The sequence below is a fragment of the Zootoca vivipara genome, chromosome 8 (assembly GCF_965207765.1).
Source record: "Zootoca vivipara chromosome 8, rZooViv2.hap1.1, whole genome shotgun sequence".
Classification (NCBI taxonomy): domain Eukaryota; kingdom Metazoa; phylum Chordata; class Lepidosauria; order Squamata; family Lacertidae; genus Zootoca; species Zootoca vivipara.
In genome coordinates this window covers 24,612,177-24,634,505 of record NC_142591.1, presented here as the reverse complement: position 1 = coordinate 24,634,505, position 22,329 = coordinate 24,612,177, and the positions used below count along the sequence as shown (strand labels likewise).

At 45.8% G+C, this 22,329-nt stretch overlaps 1 protein-coding gene across 1 annotated transcript; it reads left to right on the top strand.

Annotated features, from left to right (window-relative positions):
• The first annotated feature begins 4,999 nt into the window (after window positions 1-4,999).
• Window positions 5,000-20,614, top strand: NRN1 (neuritin 1). Its single transcript, XM_035125738.3, has 3 exons — window positions 5,000-5,360; window positions 10,228-10,372; window positions 18,538-20,614. The coding sequence occupies exons 1-3, from the start codon at window positions 5,306-5,308 to the stop codon at window positions 18,767-18,769; spliced, it is 432 nt and encodes a 143-aa protein (XP_034981629.1). The 5' UTR covers window positions 5,000-5,305; the 3' UTR covers window positions 18,770-20,614.
• Window positions 20,615-22,329: the final 1,715 nt, after the last annotated feature.

Genomic DNA, 22,329 nt, shown 5'->3' with positions numbered 1-22,329 from the left:
GGGGGCATCTTGACATCTGGGCAGCCCAGGACCTCCATGCACACTGCCCAGGCTTGCACACCATGGAAGGTCACTTCGGTGCTGCTAATACAGCGGTTTGACTTCTCCCTTGGAGGCACACTCCATGGTCTCTCGATGCAGAGGGATGCCCACAACCTGTTTCAGGTGACATCTTGTTGTTGTTGTTGTTGTTGTTGTTTAGTCATTTAGTCGTGTCCGACTCTTCGTGACCCCATGGACCATAGCACGCCAGGCACTCCTGTCTTGCACTGCCTCCCACAGTTTGGTCAAACTCATGTTCGTAGCTTCAAGAACACTGTCCAACCATCTTGTCCCCTGTCATCCCCTTCTCCTAGTGCCCTCAATCTTTCCCAACATCAGGGTCTTTTCCAGGGAGTCTTCTCTTCTCATGAGGTGGCCCAAGAATTGGAGCCTCAGCTTCATGATCTGTCCTTCCAGTGAGCACTCAGGGCTGATTTCCTTAAGAATGGATAGGTTTGATCTTCTTGCAGTCCATGGGACTCTCAAGTCTCCTCCAGCACCATAATTCAAAAGCATCAATTGAATTATGACAGCTTACAACCCAATAAAGTTGAAAACAGGCATGAGGGGGGCAGGGTGGATTGCTCACTTCCTATTGATAGATGAGCAGCATTCCTAACAGAGCTGAAAAAATGCCTGGGACCTCAGTTCCCAAATTATGTGCAATCCCTTTCCTGGTCATCAGACAAGTTCTTGCAAAGGCAAAACCAATCCTGGATGTTTGGCCACCCTGCTGGGTACATAACCAGCAGCTGTCTATCTCCAGGACCTCTTAGCTGGATTCCTGGGCAATCACAGTGTGTATTGCCTATGATCTGTACTGGGTAATAAAGGATTCTACCTGAGTAAGCAGCTGAGAAGCCAAAGCAAAGAATTCTAGTGGACAGGAGAGACAATGACTTTTTGACCATCGTTACAGCTAGCAGCCCTTGGTTTCTTTTCATACTTTTAATTCATCTAAAATCTGAAAGGAGTTTTAGAAGCAGATCCAGTTATGGGGCAGTGAGCAAATCCACAGTCTTTTTTTAAAAACAAAAGCATTGGTGCAACTGGTTTGTCGTGAGAACATTTGGATCTCAAATGGCTTTTTTTAAAAAAGTGATGTCTCTTTTAAAGTAAAGAGTAGGTGCAAGTGGCTCCCTGACCTGAATTTGGGCCCTCAATGGGGTTTTTGATGGATTTAACCCTTTCTTCCCCCTGTTCTGATCCTTTTGCAGGGGGGGGGGAGCACGCTGCTATTTGCAATGAAATAAAAGCTCCCATTTGCAATGGAAGCTTCCAATGTAGTTGCTGGTTGAGTAAATGGATTTATGGCTGAGCTGGGGGGTTCCTGCCACAGCTGGGCTTTGCCAGCTTAACTCACCCTCAGCTCAGCCAGAGATATGTCAGCCTATCTCCCCTAGCCTGACTGAGCCAGGACTCAGCTGGCTGTGCCAGAGGATCTTAAAAGCCCTCCAAAAGGGGAATTCTGGGTGGGAGCAGAAGGGCAACAGAAGCCCTTTCTGTTCCTTCATGTGATCTGCCAACCTGGTGTAATTTAAGCCAGCAAACATTGCATATATTTTTGTAAATCAAGAAAATCTTTAATAATAATAATAATAAATAAATAAATGATGGTGTACCTCGAAACACCATTTTAGAGGCATGTTTTGCTTTTGCTAGGCTTGGGCCAGTTCAGCCAGCTGCAGCCTCACAGCTGAACTGAGTTTGAATCTGGTATAACTTTACACAAGCGTAACTTACACCGGATTGCTTTACAACAGCTTATTGTATTTAAGATTGTGTCTTAAGTTACCATCCTCTATTGCAAAACTGACAATGTACAATGGGTGAAAAAGAATATGACACACACACACACACACACACACACACACACACACACACACCAACTAGCCTCTGGGATCCTCTTTCTGTAATTCTGTGAGGGTGAAGGACCATTTGCATGTGTGCTAGACCCCCCTATGCAAAGGATCATAAGGTGGCTTGCAGGACAGATGTGGGAGGAGGACTATTCGCCACGAGTCAGACCTGTTGGGATTTGCTGTTGCCCCATGAAATGGAAATGGCTGCCCTGAATATGCAACTGGGCATTGCAGAGAGAGAGAGCTGTTCTAGAGTAGACAAGCTGTTTATTAAGCATCTAGCCTGCATGATATCCACCCCATTCATGTGGAAATTAAATGACATCACTGTTGAGTGCGTATTCAGTCCAATTTCTTTGAGTGGTTAGATGATGTCGTCCAACATCACCATTAATGATCCCACACTTTCCAGTGCATTTTTCCTGTCATTTTCCTTACCATGAACAGTCCACAAGCGTGCCAATTTAACAGTGCAACCTATATGACTGAATCGCACTTGCTAGTCAGCAAGATGCTGGAAGCGGCCAAACTCATGGCGGGCAAACTCTTCTTCAGAGACCCCTGCTCCGGACCATTGCTGGTTGTTGTTGTTGTTGTTGTTGCTGCTGCTGCTGCTGTTGCTGCTGCTGTTGCTGTTGTTTTGTTGTTGTTTGAGCACCAAGAGAGGTCTAGACTCTCACTCAAAGGCTCACAACCCAAAAACGAACCTCTGACAGAAACAAGATGGCTGCATCCTCTTTCTGCTCCTGAGAGAACTTCCTGTTGCTGCCCTGCACCCAGGGCTGGCTCTAAGGCAAGCCTGGGTGGCGCACCGCGGTGAGAAACAGGGGGGGGGCACCGGAGCGATCATCGCACCACGGGGCCCGGGCGCCCGATATGCTTACGATGGCCCTGCCTACACCACTTCCTTGCCAGGCAATTGCTCCAGCCCTTTGGGGAAGGAAGGGACAGGATGGATCCCGCTCCTTCACCCACCTGCCCACCTCTGTGGTTCACCTAGGCCGCATCATGCAAGAAGACAAGGGACCTCCTGAGCCAAACCTCAGAACGGCAGAGCTAGAGAGGGAGAAGCAGGCCCCTATACTGATGTAAGGAGAGGCCTATTAAAATTCTGAGCAGGCACCAGATCCGGGACAAACCAGCTTTCCCCTCCTGCCACTTGCAGGTGACGTCATAGCTGAAAGAGTGTGGGGGAGGGGAAACTCCAGAATCATCCTCCTCCTCCTCCTCCTCCTCCTCACTGCAGGGGATGGACTTGGACAGATTCACCAAACGGCAGGCACCAGCCGCCCCCGCATCTGCTGCGGAGAAGTGGGTGGGGGAGGGAGGGGAGGCGGGGAGGGGGATTCTACCGTGCTATCCCCACCTAGGCGAGGGAGGGAAGGACGGGCGGTTGCTCACGCTCGTGTTCCCCACCCCACCACCCCCTCCCCTGTAGCTCCTCTCCATCTTTCTCTGCAAAGCTCCCCCTTCCCCTCCGTGATCCCCCTCCCCGAGGCGCCTCTAGAAGCCTCACCTGATTATAAAACTCCGGCTACAGCTCTCACATTCTGCAGTGGTGCCATGAGAGAGAGAGAGAGAGAGAGAGAGAGAGAGAGAGAGAGAGAGAGAGAGAGAGAGAGAGAGAGAGAGAGAGAGAGAGAGAGAGCTCATCACCAAGCACGTCTTGTCCACCTCAACACATTATCGCTAGCTTGCAACGCGATCAGACAGATAAGCACTCGAAATCCCCCCCTTTGATTTGTACACACGGGTGTGGATGGGTGCGAGCACACAATTTTTTTTTTGCGTCTCCAAGCGGAAGCCTTTTGGGGAGACCCTAACCCTTAAAAAATGAAGTTTTGCGCATCCTCCCACCCAATCCAGCGCGCAGGTTTACTCGGAACCGACTGAGACTGCAGTCCACTCCCATCCCCCGCCGACCCCGAGAGTAAACCACACTGCGCTCAAACAGGCACATTACTCCTGAATTGGCAGGCGCTGTGGGTTTGCTCTCGCTCAAGTGAACTGCCCTGACTGCAGCCACCTGACCCCCAGCTACCCCCAGCAGGAACGCAGCCAAGAGCGTGGGCGCTACGACTGGTATTTCCCCACCTGGGCGCTGCTTTCCCGCATTACATAACCGGGCGGCGGCAGATGCAGCCTTTCAGAGTTAGCCAGGGACACACGGACATGGATGAGAATCGGGAGATGTGTGGCATAGCTGCCAAGTTATCCCTTTTTTACAGGGATTTTCCCTTATGCTGAATAGGCTTCCTCGCGAGAAAAGGGAAAACTTGGCAGCTATGATGTGTGGTGAGGCACGTTTGCGCGTGTGGACACAAATAAACTTAGCTGGAGATGGCGTTTTGCTTTACGTACGGTGTGGTTCATCCCTAAGGGGGCTATCCGCCGCTTTCCTCTCTCCTTCCTCACGTATGCAAACGTTGCTCCATCTTTCCACTGATCCTCACTGCACAATCAGGGCAATCGCTTGCCTGGAAGAAATCTTCAGGGGGCGCCGATCCCATCCCATCCCGTCACCCACTGCGTTGCGCCTTTCTTGCGCCTGTTGCTCTCCTCCTGGGACCACCTTTCTCTCCATGCGCGCCTAGCCCCTGGCCTGTTTGCTCTCCAGGAGACAGGCTGGCCGGCGGTGATCGAGAGAGAGAGCGCCCCCTGCAGGCCTGTCTGGAGCCTTGCCCAGCCAAGGGGAAAGCAAAGGTGGGACTACACTAAGATGGGGAGAGCGCAGGGCCAAAGGGGGCTGGACGAAGCTAGAGGAGGGGGGGCGGGTGCTGCTGCGCTTTGGCGCCCGCCAAGGTGCACCCCGAGGCCAACGCGCTCCCTAGAGGTCTTTCGGGGTCACTCGGAGCGCGGCGACTGCAAAAGTGGAAACCGTAATAGTGGAAAGGAGAGGGGAGATCTGGCTAAATCCAGTTTGCAATGTCTATAAATGGCGTTTCTCTCTTCCAAGGCGCACATTTTTTATTTTTGAAAAAAAAAATATCACTCAGTGTCATCCCTCGCGTCAGGGCTGTTTGTGGGCGTGAGGTTGTACTTCCTCCGCCCCCTCCTAACGGAGTGAACCATTCCCTGCTCTCCCTTCCCTCTCTCCTTATCGGTCTGTTTCTGCCCCCTTTCCCTCGATCTCTCTTCTTCTTCTTCTCCAGCTCGGTGTGCGTGTCGGTGTGTTGTAAGAGGAGGGAAGAAAAAAAGGGGGGGGAAATAAAAATAAATAAAAAGAACAGGGCAGGGCAGAAAGGAAAGGAAAAGTCTCTCCGCTGCTCGGAACTTGTTGGCAATGCCTAGGGTGCAACGGCCCCCCACATTTCCCCAAGTCACACTTTAAGGAAAGAAAGACAGGGAAGAGAAAGAGATACGAAAGATCTGCAGTCGCAAATGGTTGTACTCAATATAGGATGGGACTTAAGTTGAACGGCAGATACATTTCTCTGGTCCTCGCTGTGCAGTTAGGTAAGTGGACTCACACTTTCTTATAGAAGCAAGGGATTGGGGGGAGGATTTTGAAAGGGGGGTTGTCTTCAAATGCACCAAAGTATGCATGGAGAAAGTAAACAAAAAAATATGCAAAGCAACCCGTAATAGGCAAATTATTGCTGGCCAAAGATTGCCATTAATTTGTGACAACAAGACTCTGCAATACGAGGTCTGCAGCGCGGAATGTCTCCTCGTTTTTGTTTGAAAAAACACAGTTTGCCGGTTGCTTCAAAATCTCGGTGTGTCCCCCCCCCTTTAGTTCCCTTCCCCCTGCCCAAAAAGACCCCTTCCTCAATTGCATTGCTGTGTTGCTTATTTCTTGCCCCAAATATATTCGCGCGCGCGCACACACAAAAAGCTTGCATCTCTGGAGGGCTGCATCCTACTTGTCCAAAGCTAAATTCAACCTCCGGGCCGAGAAATAGTGAGGAAATAAATGGATAGGGAAGAGAAATTAAGAGAGATTGGTACAAAACAATGTAATTCCTCTACTTGGGAATCCGAATTGCAAAAGGGGAGAAAGAAAGAAAGAAAATCAAAAGGCAGTTTGAAGTTTCTGTCCCAACTGCAATCGTTTTACTAAAGTATACAGGAGAGGAGGAAGAGGGAGAATCTTGTAGCAAAAGGTGAAGAAAGAAGGAGAAACCAAGGCGATCTTTGGCTAAGGTGGCTCGGGTTTTCTGAGCCTCTCTCCCTAAAAGATTTGTTTTAAAATACTTATATTTGGACGGGGGTTTACTAAAAATAGCACGGACTTCATTCCACGTTGGGGAGGGGAACCTGGGTTTCGGTTTGCCCCTGGTTTTGTTTGATGTGCTATTCAAGGGTCCTCGTTTGAATGTTGTTGGGAGTTTATGCCTCGGAGGTTCCTTGGAAGTTAGCATCACTTCGGGTTCTCATTGAGCAACATTTGGAGGTGAAACCTTCTTGTTTTGCTGCGGTGGCAGGAAAGGTAAATTCGACTGGCAGCTTAACTGGGAAGCGTGCCCTTCTACGTTTGTCATGGATGTAGATTTAAAGAACTGCAACCCTCCCCTCCTTCGGAAACGCTCCCCTCCCCTCCAGCTCCCTGTCCCAAATCTGCAGATCTCGGGTTTATTTCACTTTCTTTCGCTCTGTCGCCTGTCTCTGCAGCTTTTGAAAAATAGAGGCGGCTGGGGAGCGGTGGGGAAAAGCGATCATTGGAGTAATATAATAATAATAATGATAATGATAATAAATACAGACGAATAAATAATACTATCGTAAAAATAGAACCAAGAATGGAATTAATTGCGTGCAGGGCCACCCTGGGAGTTTGTGTGTGTGTGTGTGTGTGTGTGTGTGTGTGTGTGTGTGTGTGTGTAAAGCTCCCCTAAGGTTGTGTCTTGACAACGTTGGAATTTTACTTCTGTCTGCATTTCCATTTTAAGAAATAGCCTCTACCTCTAGCTAAGGTTATTTTCCAGGAAGAGACACGGCATTGCCCTTGTCCTCGAAATGAATTTGTCAATTTGTTTCTTTCACCATTTGCAAGTCAAGATAGTCCTCATGCAGGAATTCGGAACGTTAGAATGGGGAGGGACACGCACACGCAAATATATGTATGTACTGTGTGTGTGTGTGTGTGTGTGTGTGTGTGTGTGTGTGTGTGTAGGAAAGGCAGCTATCGAGATGGACTGATTGAAAAACAAAGCAGTCTTTCTGGGATCACTCCCCCCCCCTCACAACATGACCATTAGACAATCTTGCCTAGTGTTAGATAATAACATAACATTGGGTTTTGAACATCTGGATGGATATAGTTTCTATCGGCAGAGTGCTGGAATTTGGGTTTGGAAATGGGAAATACGATGAGTTAAGGATGTGTGTGTGCTTCAGAATATATGCCTTCCTTTGCGTGTTGACCCTGGTGCCTCAAATGTGCCTGACCTTTTGGGGCAAAAAAGCTTGCTGAATGAGAGAAGGCAGAAAAAAAATAGGGACTCCGGGTGCTGGGGGGAGATGAAGACGTTCGGAAAAACAGAAACAGACCTGCGAGGTGCAAAAAGAGTGCCCGCGCACACTCATACACACGCATCTACACACGTGCCTGTGTGTCTGCCACACATTCTTCACATCTACCGTTCTTTTAGCTTCATTTAAAAAAAACAGCAAAAAGAGCCCGAATCACGTGTGCGATTTGTACGCTGTTGTGAATGAGGTTTTTGTCAACCTTTCATAAGAGCAAACGACCCTACGTGATGGACAGGAGAAGCGGGAATGCGCTCTCCGAGGTGCTGGCGGTTTTTCTAGCGGGACAGCAGGATGGTGGTCAGTTTCAGGAGCAAAATGTTGTTTGCTACACGATCCCTTCCCTTCCATTGGCAACCACGACCAGGTCAACTGAACAGGTGGGAGAGGAGAGGCGCTTATTCTTAGCACTCATCCGGTTAGCATCGTCATTGCCACCCTTCACACTTGGTTGCAAGGGGGGGGGGTTCTGAGGAAGACCGTCAAATACGTGGGCCGAAGACTTTACTTTGGGAACATGACCTTTCAGGATGCCTCAGCAGAGGAGAGACAGTTTTAAAATGCGAGGTGTGTATGTGTGTGTGTGTGTTTAATAGGACGCGCTATACTCTGGGAATGGTCTCCTATGTGTGCTATTTGTTTGTAGGTTCCAGAGTGTGTGGCAGCCAATGTCTGCAGCCTCTGCGTGTTTTGACGTGCTGGGGAGTGGGTTAGAGAAGGAGGGAGGTGGTTACTAAATCAGGTTAGCCATAAATCAGTGGGAGGGAGGGAAGAGGGGGGTTTCCACCGACACTCAGCTTTGTGGACAGGACCTCTTTTATTCCAGAACCGATTTCCCCTTAAACACACACACACACACGCCTTTAAACCTTTATATGGTTCGCTTCGATCCTCTCTAAGGGAGTAAAAAATAAATAAAAACTCTCTCTTCCATTTGCAATCTCTAATCTACGCTGTAAATGTCCCCGAGGCTGGGCAAGCGCACTAAGCGCACGACGACGGAGGGGAAATGGACATTTTCCCTAACCCGCTTGCTTTTTGGAAGGCTGTGGCGTTGGGCAACGAGAGCCACGGACGGTTTGCTCGGGATCAAGCCAGTGATCAATTAAACCAACAAGACGCTAATTCCCTTTCATTTGCTGCAGGATTGGTAGGGATAAAGCCCCCGTATGCTCCTCGCTAGCCATCCACCTGCTCCTGCAAAGCCAGAGACATTGCTGCTGCGGCTGCTTTTGATATGTGTGATTGTGTGTGTGTTTGTGTGTGTATGTGTGTGTGTGTGAGAGAGAGAGCGCAATATAGTCAATTCACCAGCGTGCAAGCAAAAATGATTCAACTACTCCCCACCCTGCTCACTCACACACTGACAGAGAGAAAGAGAGAGCGTTGCAGTGATGAAGAGAGAGATTTCACCACCAGTGCAGCATCTAGAACCATTATGATCAAAGAGCCTTTTGCCTTGGGTTGAATATAGCTTCCCTTTGGGAAAGCGTAGAATGAACAACGAAGTCCTTCAGATTAGTAGGCCCCCCCCCCCTTGATTTGATGTCTGCTACACCCAAAAGAGACGTCAGGAAGCCGTGTTTTCCCCACCCCACCCCCCACCCCCAGGGAAGGGTGTCCAGGCTTCAGCCTTCCTGCACATCTTTCAGAGCGACTTGGGGATTTCACTGCTAGAGGCAGAAGATGGATAGTGGAGAATCAGTGTCGATGATGTGTGTGGTGGGTAGAGACAGCAGAGCAGACGCTCTTGGGGTGGCGGGGGAGAACTCAGCCAAGGCGAGTGGTGGAGAGATTAAATGAGACAGGGCGAGCCCAGAGGATGTTCTTCTGTCTCCACTTCAGTGGAAGAACCTGAATGGGGAAGTCGCGGACGACGACGAGGAGGAGGAGGGACCAAGAGTAAGGGATTAAGCATGCACCGAACATGTCAACCTCCCTTTAGGTTCTCACTGATGCAAGTTACACATTAATAGGAATTCACATGCGACTCAGCAACTCACTGTTCTCCCCAGTGCATTGCATTACATCCGCTATATTGTATCGCATTTCCAAAGGGGGCGGGTCTATGGGTGCCTGTTCTTGACATAATTCTCACCATGCAACAGGGAAGGAAATAGGAGGAAAGGTTTTCTTGCAGGAAACAATTTGTGGAAGAGAAGACCTACATGTATGCCTGGTGATTTCTAAAATACCCACCAGTTTCAATTTTTGGAAGGTTCTGCAGATTGCTACAACCTACTTGAAGGTTAAGCATAACTACCGCTAAACTGCTGAAATAAATTTGACGTTTTTTGAAGTTGACTTTTGCTTTTAAAAAGTAAGCGAAATTTAGAGAAACTGGGGAGGGGAGAGAAAGATTTTAAACCCACTTCAAATAATTCAAAACAGTGTATATTTAAGAGTATATATATATATATATATATATATATATATATATACACACACATACATATACATATATATATATATATATGGAACAACTTGACAGAAATGTGGTTGCTATTATTATAAGTGATGCAATTGCATTTTATTTGTTTATTTAAGGGACACTTTCAAAAGAAGTGTCAAAAGACGGTTTGATATGTGTGATCTCCATTTAAAATATATCCGGTCCAATTAAATGATCCTGAAAGGGAAAATTACTTTTGGGATGAGAACAAAACAAAGCAGATCCTCTTCCAGCTTTGAGACGTGTGTGTGCGCGCGTGTGTGTAGATGAGTGCGTAGATGAAGTGTGATGGATAGGATTGATCACAGTTCTCTGGAGTCTGAATTCAGGGTTGGGTATCGCGCGCTGTTTACCTTGCTAGGAGCTGTCCAGTTGACGTGGTGCTGATCTGTTCCCCAGCATACCTGGTGCAAGCAGTCAGAGCAGCGGGCAAGTGCGATGCGGTCTTTCAGGGCTTCTCGAACTGTGTGCTCAAGATGGGCAATAAGATTGCCACCTACCCTCAAGACCTGGACGACAAGAGAAATCTCGAAACAATATGCCGGTAGGTTCACCTCTTCTTGTTATGGCTCTTCACAGTGATTTCCGCTTCTTTACTTTATAACACTGTATACGTGTGTGCCTGTGTTTTGCGGGGTGTGGGGCTTGACTTTTTGTTGAGGTCTCTATGCTACTGTCATGGGAACCTAAAGCTCTGTAGCCAGACAAAAGGCTACCAGCTTGCCAAAGGACTTGTTCTTTCATGTGTAGTTTGCTTCTCGCTGCACAGGCTTAATCCTCAACAGACTGAAATGCTAAGCTAAGTATAACCATGCAAAGCACGCATGGATGTTGGGTGCAGCCTTCACCCTGTTAAAGTAAATGACATCAACCTCGTCGTTTTAATACCCCGATGTTAAGTACCTAGAATTGAACGTAAAAACTGTCAGAATTCAACGGGATTCGCTTCCAAATATGTGTGCATTTCATATCTCGTTTAAAGTCAGCGGGAAAACTCTTGAGTATTTTAAAGGCTCTCACAAGGCCCTGTTACAATTAGGGGTTTTCAAATTATTGTTAATATTCTGTTACATTGTGCGATGGTTCTTTTATTTTCCTTCTGATTTTTGTTTGCTAGTAACAATAACCAGCAGGACAGTATTCACATCCCTGCCTGCTCAATTAATAGCGTCATGTACATAAAATGCATAGGAACAACAACTTTGCTTCCACCCCCCCAAAAAATGGTATTGTCCCTCTGAGGTTTGAAACGGTAGTTTTCAATGCTTGAGACAAGGCTTGCAGCAGAGGTGTCCGGCTCTTTTGTCTCCTTAGTCCACTAGGAAGTGCTTTTAACAGAATTGGTTTATTCTACCTGAAGGTACGATGAGGAAGAGCTGCCCAAAATGAGCGAAAGGGGGTGGATAATGCTTTAAAATGCTCGCGAGGGCTGGTTAAGTTTTAGAATGTGATATAAAACTGCGATGTAATCTCACAGTGCATCGCACTATAATTTCAGTACAAATGTCTGCTTTGTCATGCCATGTGGTCACTTACTGTAGTGTTGTTTTTTTGTGTGTACTGTAATGTAATACAGCCCATATTAAACTGAATCATGATAATGTGGTGTTGTGTTGGGATCCCCAACCCATCCGTTGCAAAAGTTGCTGCAGTTAAGGTTGCCATGTGTCCTCTTTTTCCAGGACGCGTCCTCTATTTCGGGGTAAGAACTGAGACAAACTGCATTCATTTGCTTTGAATAGCCGTCATAGCGTCCTCTTTTTTTGCCCTTCAAAATATGACAACCCAACTATGCGGGGATTCAAACCTAGGTCTCGCTGTCCCAAGCCTCCTTATAGGACATCCCTTTAGAATTCATATTTTAAAACAGAGACTTTAAAAAGTTTTTAATTGCAACTGAACAGCCTGGTGTGGTTTTTGCAAACCACTTTTGGAGCCCCGAAGGCGCTATGGATGCAAGTGGTCTTGTTTCCCGTGAGGGAACGAGAGAGATCATATTTCTACAGGGCAACCGAATCTAAATCCTAAACCAGTGGACAGGCTGTGAGCGTAAATCAGCCTTCCACCTACTCGCTGCTACGCAAAATTCGAAAACAAGATTTCATTCTACCCAAATGTCTTGAGTTGGGTTGCCCCATTCCAGTCCATTATTTAGATGGGAAGTTGACATGCAGCCAAATCGTTTTCATGTTTCCTTGAGAGCAAGCCCCTCTCATTTTAACTGGACTTAACTTCCAAGTAAGACTGTAATGATCATGTTCTACAGACTCAAATGAAATTTGTTTCCAACCCCACGGCTGCAGCCTGAGACTTTAAACTGGTTTTTGCTGGGAATGATATGATTGGATTTACTCGGATTTACTTCTGAATAAGCCTGCCTATATAGAATCAGACTGTATGCGTGCTGAGGCTTTCAAGTCTTGATGTCTTTTGCAAGGCTTAATTGGACACCGAAACTTAACTTGCTCGAAATAAAAATTTAAAAAAATCTGCTGAAGGCAGTGAGACTAATTCCCTGTTAAATCCGCGTACCCATCGGCTTGAATCCAAAATTACTTCCTCTTGAATTGTGTGGGCGAGGATAAAAGCATCTCAGATCAAACTGGGCTGCGTATTTACCTCAAAGGTAAATCCAGTCATTTAGAAATTAGTGCTTTTGAAATCTCTGTTTAGAACTAGGTTGCATCTAGGCGGTTTTATTGGTTTTATTTTTGTAGGTAGGGGCGGAGGAACAGTGTAGTTTATTATAAAGATGGGAGCCGAAATTCCAAAGAGGATTGCCCATTCTTCCCCTCTCCCTGCAAAATCCAACGTCCCACCTCGCAAGGAATAGCGAGGAATTGCCTTTTGCTTTCTATTCCTTTCCTCAGGACATTTCGTTTGAATGACTGGCATTCCAGCTAGACCTCTATCTATATGAGACAACAACAAAATACTGTGGTGCTGGCAGCAACAAGGCGCGGTCCTGGTGGGGAGAAATAGAAAGATACCCCCTCTCTCCAATCCTGAGCAACGCCAGCCACCGCCCAGCCATCATAACGTACATTCAGCGGAGACATTCGCTGCCCCCGCGCGCAAGACAGCAACTCCCGCTTCCTAGCCGTGTAGCCGTGTTGGAAACCTCCGTTGTTTCCCAGAAAATGTCTGCCTTGGATCCTGCTTGACAGAACAACTAGTAGTTAGCTAGCTACAAAAATACAAAATAAGAGAGCTGCAGTATGCTTGGCGCGAGACAGAAAGGAAGTGGGGAGCAGGAGGAGGAGGTTGGAGGGAGAGGAGCCCCCACCAACACACACGCACACGCGCGCACGCACACACGCGCACACGGACGGCCAAGATTCTGGAGTCAGAACCCCTCGTAGCTCCACGGAATGGATCATGCGCCTAGATTCTAGAGAGGTCGCCTCCTCTCCCTCTCCCTCTCTCTCTCCCACTCCCTCCCTTCTTCTCTGCGTGCGCTCTCTCCCTCCTCTCTCTCGCCCTTGTGTGTGTATTGAAAGAATCTCAGGGAAGATTTAGTTTTCCTTTGGGAGATGCAATTACGGCAGAAATACAGTAGAAGAGGCGCCCTCTCCAGCCTTCACGCCATCTCCATGCCTCATTATTTATTACAAATGCAGCCAGCGTTGGACTCCACGAGACCAGTTCCGAGTGCTCTGCTCATAAATTAGAGTTTGCGCCACGTTTCCACACACCGCCCGCCCCCGCCCCCCACCAAGCCATCCAGAGTAATAGCCAGCCTTAGCCAAAACGCCTACGGGGCGGGCTAGGGTGTTGCTGTTGGGTTTTGTTCGTTTTCAAATCCTTCGGAGCTGAGGAAAAGGACAAAAGAGCCCTTATGATAGGCTCTTACCTGTGGATGCCGACCTCGATTAGGACGCGTCCCTCTGCTCTAAAAGGCAACTCTGCGGCACAGCTGGGGGACAGGTTGCTATTGTTGTTTGTTCTGCAAAGAGGAAACGGGGAGATGGTCAGCTTGCAAGTAGATTAGGTCAGGCGCGCAGGCGGTGTGTGCTCATTATGGCAAAGGAAAGGGGCATACATTACATAACACACACAGGCAGAGCTGAGGAAAGGAATAGGGCTGCCTAAAAGCAGAGAGTGGAAAGAGCTTGTGGGCCAGAACTGCATGCTCTGGAGTCTGGAGAGATCTCATAGCATTAGATTACACCGAAATGTTCCAGCAATTCTGCCAGTGGTGGCACATGCTCCAAAGACACCCATCATTTTCGTGTCATAGAATTGTAGAGTTGGAAAGGGACCCCAAGGCTCTTCTAGTCCAACCCCTTGCAATGCAGGAATCTCAACTAAAACATCCATGACGGATGGCCATCCAACATCTGCTTAAAAACCTCCAAGGAAGGAGAGTCCACAACCCCCTATGGGAGTCCATTCTGCTGTCCAACAGCTCTTGCTGTCAGAAAGCTTTTCCTGGTCATGTTTGCAGCGAACCACCATGGCATTGAGAAAAAAATTGAGGACTAAGCTATGGTGACTTCTAGCTCAAGTGAAGCCTGCATTCGTGCCATTAATGACTGGTGGTAATTTAGCAGGTTCAGCCATTCACACATTCAAGTATTGGGCCCATGGGGGAGGCACACTCTGCCTCTATATGCACCAGCAGCCCCCAAAACAGGTCACACTGTTCACCCCAACCTCTTAAGAATAGTTGGTGTTATTAAACATCTCTAAAAGAAGAAACAGCAGCAAGCAATCCAGTTGTGATCCATCATCAATTTCACCAAAGCAGGCCAAAATGAAGGCCCCTACAGTGGTCTCTCTTCAGTTCATATAGAGTTGTAGAGTTGTAATGGACCCCAAAGGTCATCTGGTTCAACCCCTTCCAATGCAGAAATCTCTGCTAAAGCATCCATGAGAATCCCAAACAGAAATTAGGCACTGTACTACAATTCCCAGATTCTGCAGCCCCTTTAATCTGCCAGCAACCTGATCCTAAGGACAACTAGCTTGGAACTTGGAACTGAGTTAGCATTGGCACTCATTCGAAGGCGCTATGGTTGCTTGCCCAATATATATATTCAGACAAAGGTGAAGGGTGGGATGGGAAAGAGAATTGCTGCCAGCATTCTTGTGAAACCATTAAAATAGTCCACCTAAATGTTCGTAAATATGCCAGAGTTTGCCATGTAGATAGTGCCATAAAATAGGTGGCCACATTTACACATCAAGATCCTTCCAAAGCATTGTTTATGCCCCTGACTTAGTGTTCTTGGAATGGGCCTACAGACCACCCTCCAATGAATGGAGCCATGCAACTGATAGCCACTGGGAGACTTTGTAGGAGCTTTGCCAAAGATTTGTGGCTCTCCAGTAATTACTTGCATGTTATGTTACATCATGTTTTTGTGCAGAAATTATCCCTGTACCTTAATCAACCCAGCAGCATTTTGCTGCACTTGGACTTTACATGTGAAAGCTCCTTGCTGTAAATATATCATTATAATTCTGTTTGTGCAACAAGCTTTAGAGACCATTGTATATACCTTTTTTGTGTGTGGGGGGGCACTTGTTATTGTTCTGTGCTTGCTTCCTTTGCCCCATTTTGCTAATGTAATTTGGACACTGACAGTGTGGATTTTTATTGTTGTTTAAAATGCCCCTTTTAGGTCCTTTATGGGATATTTAGTTTTTATTTTACCAGCTTCTTTCTCACCACCATAAACTTTCCCCAGTTCTTTAGGTGTATTCAGTGCAATCCTGACCAAATGATGTAATGCAGAAATATGTGGTTTCTTATTCTTGTGTTTAGAATACTGAGGTTTAAGCACATTTCTACTCCTAGGGCTAATTAAACCCCAATTATATTCCTGTTAACCACACAAACAAACAAACAAACTCACACACACAGGCTCTCAGGTTATCACTCAAACTGGTTTCCCAATGTGTGGAAGGGTATCAAGCTTTAATGCTAAGAAGACTCAGATTTAGCACCTGTTTTCAGTATCAGGACTTAGCCCCAGAATATGTGAAGCAATAAATTACCTATTTATTTATTTGGATTTATCATTTACCATTGACACCCACCCTTTCCTCCAAGGAGATTAGGACAGCTAACACGGTTCCCTATCCTCCATTATATCCTCACAAGGACCCTGTGAGGTTGGTTAGGTTGAGCATTAGCTATTTTATTTTATTTTATTATTTATTAATTAAATTTGTATACCACCCTTCATCCATAGATCTCAGGGCCGTTCAGAGCAGTGATAGCTCAAGGTTACCCAGGGGGCTTCATAATAACAGACTCCCAAGAGAGGTGGTGGACTCTCCTTCCTTGGAGGTTTTTAAGCAGAGGTTGGATGGCCATCTGTCATGGATGCTTTAGCTGAGATTCCTGCTTTGCAGAGGGTTGGGCTAGAATGATCCTTGGGACTCTTAAAACTCTAAGACTCTATGATAATAATAAAATTATTATTAATGTGGAACGCCCTCCCAGCAGATGTCAAGGAGATAAATAACTATACAACTTGTAGAAGACATCTGAAGGCAGCCCTGTATAGGGAAGTTTTCAATGTTTGATGTTTTATTATGTTTTTATATCTGCTGGAAGCTGGCCAGAGTGGCTGGGACATCCCAGTCAGATGGGTGGGGTACAAATATCATCATCATCATTATTATTAGAACTTGAGTCCTCCAACCCTGAACCACAATTTCAATGCAATTGTATATTAGGGCACAGTTTGTGATATGCTCATGAGAACTACTTTTTTAAACTCTGGAATGCAGCTCTGCAACATTAGAAATTATAAAGAAGACTGTCCCTTGGAGCCTATGCTGAGTGCATTCCCATCGTAACTGGGAAATTACACCTCTTCCCCCCCCCCCCACACACACATCCTGTCCCACCGGACACGCTTTAAGGGAGAGAGACTATCAGAGGCAGCGATTCCAAAGCCCCTTTTATTTCCTAAACTAAACATTGGGAGAGGGAACCTCAAGACATCTGCAAAGTGATTTTCTATCAGACCTACATATCCACAGCACTCTGATTGGAAGGCGGGGGAGATTCCAGGTGAGGAGACACTCATAGTGCAGCAGTGCTCTGCATGAAGAAGGTCCTTAGCTCAAACCCTGCCATCCCCAATTAAAATAATCTATTTGGATACAGGGTAGTGGACTCGATGGACTCATATTAGGTTCTTAGCAGCATAGGCTAAGAAAGGACTCTGCTGAGAAACTGAAATGCGATCAAGTCATGAGTAGATCTTCCTGAGCTGGCCTATGTGTTGAAAATGGGCTGAAACCCAGTGAAACAGATTTTAACTGATAGATTAATTGATGGGTCCATTAATGCAGTGGTTCCCAACAGGTGGTCCGGGGACCCCCAGGGGTCCGCGAGCTATGCCAGAGGGGTCCTCAAGATCCTATTAGAATAAAAAATATATTAAATATATTTCGTATGATAACAGATTTTTTGTTTTGGCCGCTTCCTGCATGAGCAGAGTCTAGCGCAAAACTAGAATTAGATAGAGGCAGTAGTTCTGCTGTATGCCGCAAGGACTACAATCAACTTGGAGATAAGGCAATGAAAAAGATCCTTCCATTTGCAACCACATATCGGTGTGAGCAAGCATTTTCTTCCATGTGTTTCATGAAAAACAAATATAGGAATCGGCTCGACATGCGGTCGGATTTCAGAGTGAAAGTTTCAAGTTTGGAACCTAATATTTCAGAAATAATGGACTCAAAGGACAGATTTAACTCATCTCATTAAGAACTGAAAATTAAAACTAACTGTATACTGATGGAGTACTCTGTTGTAACTGTAAAAAAATGTATAAATATAAAATATAAAAAGACTCTTAATTTGGCTCTCACTTTTTAATTTTAAGATTAGGAATTAATGGGGGTCCTTGTTACAATAGCGGCTCGATGAGGGGTCCTCGAGAAAATTTTGTTGGGAACCCCTGCATTAATGGATGAGTCTATCAATAGTGAATCTGCATGAGAATGCAATGTTTTCTGAAGCAAGAAGCCTATTCCACTGTAGTTTGACACATGATCTCTACAAGACATTGTTTTGGCAGAGCCATTCCTCCTATGTGGGTGGGTAGGAATGTCTCTAGATGAGCTCTGCCATCTGCTCTTTGGGTAAGAACTTGTACCACAAATATTACTTTGCATTTTTGAAACTCTGCTGTCCAATTATGGGGATGATATTGATCTAACTTACTCATTGAGTAAACACCCAGCGCTGACAGGGAACTTGCCTTTCTCCTCCTGTTCTGTAGCCAAGAAAGGCACTAATCCAAAGGTCGGCAAAGTAACCTAGGGAGGGAGAGAAGCAGCTCAATGTAGACAGAGCATGCTCAGTAGCCATGGAATGTTGGCTGTTGCGAGTGGGAGGGAAAGAGTGGGTGGAATGGAGTATCCTGGGAAAGGGAGTGGCTGGCTGGCAGGAATCACACAGAAACATAGGAAGCTACCATATACTGAGTACATCCAGCTCAGTTCCCTACGCTGGCAGCCCAGCATCTCTCTTCACAGGGGTCCCTCCCAGCCCCACCTGCAGAGCAGATGCAGAATGGATGCTCTATCACTGAGCTAGGGCTCCTCCATCAGGTCCCACATGTGCAAAGCTTAATGTTCAAGTCCTTATTTTGGGCCTGGAGGGAGGGAGGGCCTTGTGACTGCCAATCACTCCTCACCGACTTCTGTCCTGTGTCTTTTTTTACCCCCTTCTGTGCTCAGGTACTGGGACGATTTCCATGCCTGCACCCTCACAGCCCTCACGGATTGCCAGGAAGGGGTGACAGACGTCTGGGAAAAACTGAAAGAGAAATCCAAAAAGCTTGACTACGAAGGCAACTTGTTTGTCCTGTGCAGCAAAACACAGCGGGCAGCTTCGTCGGTGGTGGCTTCCGCCTCCCCTTTGCTGCTGGTGGCTCTCTCGGTGGCCCTGGCGACGTACTTCTCCTTTTAGAAGGCCGCCCCCCTGCCCCACACTTCGTGTAGAGCACGCCTGTCCACATGACAACATGACAACAACAACGTTTCCTCCTCGCCCTGCCTCCTCTTCCTCCTGCCCAGCCACCCCACTGCTTCTTCTCTCTCCAGGAACTGGATTTACAGAGGAAAAGTCTCCATCTCTTTTGCTTTGGGGGAACCAGGGGAGAGGGAGATCTGTTGCGAATTCTCCATGATGCCCGCCATGACACCCGCCTGAGAAAGGTTTGGGGAGGAAAGAGAGAGAAACGGCCGCCACCAAGAACTACCACCGCCACCACTGCTCTGACGACGACAAGCACTTTTCTCTCTCTCTCTCTTTTGGCCTCCCTGGTTTCTTTTGCATTCTGATGATTTGCCAAATGGTACCAAATGGCAGGCCTGCAAGCCGGCCAACAGCCAAAATCGGACCTCAGCTTTATGCCTCTCTTCTTCTTCTTCTTCTTCTTCTTCTTCTTCTTCTTCTTCTTCTTCTTCTTCTTCAGACCAAGGTCAACTGGAGCCCTTCTTTCTTGTGTGCAAAAAGAAATCTCAGGAACGGCCTTCGAGCCACCACCGAATACTCCTAATAAAATAAAATAAAAAGCGTTAATAGGTAATAAGAGTAATAATAAAAATAGAATGCTACTAATGACACTGCTTGCAGCGACAAATGGAGGGGCTCTTCTGGGAAACATCTACGGGGAAGGATGAGTTGAGAGAGGAAATGTAAGAGGAAAAGAAGAAGGCGGGGAAACAAAGGAAAGGAAAGGGGGGGAGGGGGAGAAGGGAACCGGAAATGGATACATCTTCGCTTGGTCACGTGCGGGAAGAAGCACTTGATGGTGAATTAACCCACAGACGATCATCTTTCCTTGGGAACTCGTGTTTTGTTTTGTTTTCAAAGAATTTTCCCGGTCATTCCACTTTAAAGACGTAAGACTCCCCGCCCCCCTGCCCTTCCTGAAGGTGTGGCTTAGGGGGGCAGAGAGAAAGCGAAAGGACAACCGAACGAGGGAAAGCCAAGAGGGGCAAATTTTAAAAGGCGATTTCGCTGAAATGACCCAATGAATGCTGCTGAGTTTGCTGAGAGTTGAGCTTTACTTAAGAGTCAAGGCATTATTTTTTTCAATTGTCACTGCCTTTTCTTTTCTTTTCTTCTTTTCTTTTCAAAGTTTCCCCCTCTTCTTTTTTAGATGTTCCACCATTGCCGTACGATATCTTAACTATCCAACAGTGTAGATCACAGGGGGCGGGGGGAAGGGGAGGGGGAACGTTATACGTTAAGGTAAAAAAATTAAAATTAACACACAGCGTAATGGTTTTTTGGGGGGAAGTATTAAAAGAGCCTTGATTTTAAAAGAAAAAAAATGTAATTTAAGAAAGTTTATTATAAAGTCAATTCAGCAAAAAAAGTTATAAAAGATTTGCTACAAAGTATAGAAAAAGGTATAAAATAAAATTATTGTTTGAAATGAGGATGCAGTTTTATTTTTTAAGAAAAGGTGAATGTATATTATTATATATAATTTTATTATTATAATAATAGTATATATAATATAGAAGGATTATATTATATATAGTTATTGAAATGTGCTTTCTTCAAGTACATGGAGTAATAGTTTACTGGAGCCTAGCAAGACGCGGGGCAGGTTTTAAGAGGTGCATGTGGGGAACATGGTTGGGTTCTCACATGCGACAAGAATTCTTGGTGTTAAGGGAATAAGAGTCACCCTGAAATCGATGAGATCAAAATGAAGGCTTAACTCCTGGGTTCTTGCTGAGCTGTGTTGAGAGTGAAGCTGATGGTACTTTTTGTGTGTGGAAATAAATGCAGAGCTTTGTTTATGTTTATGTTTAATATTTATCACTATAAGGTACAGTAGTTTGCTCTCCCTTTCCCGGAGTTCCGGGGGAGGGGTCAAAATGTCCCTTGGCCCGTGGTTTATAAAGATGCTAAAAGAATGATGAAAAGCTACCTTCAAAAAAAAATGCCTTCTTTTTTGGGATTTCTACAGCGAATCCTAAGCAGGTTTCTTTGGAAGCGCACCTCATTGAAAACAAAGGCTCCCATTTCCGGGGTGTGTGTTAACCATCGGAGTGCCATGCTATCAGAACCATAAGAGACAATGATCCCCAAATGGTGTCACCCGATTTCCCTTCTCTAGACCTTTGAGCCCCCAATCCTTAACATGCTGAGATGAAATGGGGGGCGTGACGTGAAGTGAAGTTATGTCGCCGCCCTAGACTCAGTTACCTGGAAGTAGGCTAAGTCTCACTGAACTCACGAAGGCTTACTTCTGTGTCGGATGGCCTTGTAATTCCCATTGATTTCAGCGCGACTTTCTTGGGTGTGGTTTACTAGCATTGTACTGCCCTTACGAGTTGTTGTTTGGGGTTTTGGGGGGTTTCTTATGGGGGGGTAGAGCCCAGACATATGCTAACTGAAACGAGATTGTCCACCCACCCGGGGTGCCACTTAACAGTCTTCAATAGCACTTATCATCTTTGTTATACACAATAACTAGAGCTGTTATCTTATATACAGTGCGTGTGTGTGTGTGTGTGTGTATTACAATCTAATATAATATTATACAATTATAATATATAAGAAAAATCTAACATACAATAGTATATTTTTTTCATTTTATGGCCTTAAAGGGGCCCCCAGAATAAACCTTCTCAAAATACAAGGCTGCTTGGATGTGTGCGCTTAATATATCCATGAGCAGAGCTCACTGTGGTCCGTTTTGCTTTTCCTAATCCTGGAAACGACGTCGACAACACTAACAAATGGGGGGTGGGGTGCGTACATATATTGATTTATTGTGGTCCCCTTTTAAAGGCCATAAAATGGAAAATATATTATTGCATATTATGTTTTTATTATATATTATAATGGTATAGTATCATATTACATTGTATCATATTACATATATCTCATATATGTAATCTCATATTACATATATGAGATATATGAGAGATACCTTTATTATACATAATAACTAGAGCTGTTAAGTGCTATTGAAGACTGTTAAGTGGCGCCCCGGGTGGATGGACAATCCAGTTTCAGTTTGCATATGTCTGTCTATCTGCTTGAGGTTTTGCAATAAGCTCTTCTCAATACCTTCTACTTACATTGTAAGGGGAAAGTAAGGGCGTCTTTTCCCGAGACCTTTTCCAAAGGAGTAACTTCTCCCACAAAGGCTCAAAGCGGACTCCTGCACATGTCTACTCAGAAGTGAGTCCCATTAATTTCTATGGGACTTGATCCCAGACAGTTAAGTGGGTATATAGGATTGCGCTTTTATTTATTTATTTATTATGGAATTTGTATACCGCCCTTCACCCGTAGATCTCAGGGCGGTTCACAACATAACGTTACAATATTAAAAACCCAACATACAAAACAAAAATAAGAACAAAACAAAACCAATACCCCCCCCCCAAAAAAGGCTGCTAAGCGGTTTACAAAACATAAAAAACAAGCTGGACTCAAACTTTATACATAAATATCCATATTTAGGATACATAGTAACACAATCCGCTTGAAACAGG

Bases quoted from the DNA above. Each gene is read 5' to 3' on its own strand.
- NRN1 (XM_035125738.3), top strand. From the start codon at position 5,306: ATGGGACTTAAGTTGAACGGCAGATACATTTCTCTGGTCCTCGCTGTG. The intron at 5,361-10,227 runs GTAAGTGGACTC...TCTGTTCCCCAG, and splicing joins GGTCCTCGCTGTGCAGTTAG to CATACCTGGTGCAAGCAGTC. The intron at 10,373-18,537 runs GTAGGTTCACCT...TTCTGTGCTCAG, and splicing joins AATCTCGAAACAATATGCCG to GTACTGGGACGATTTCCATG.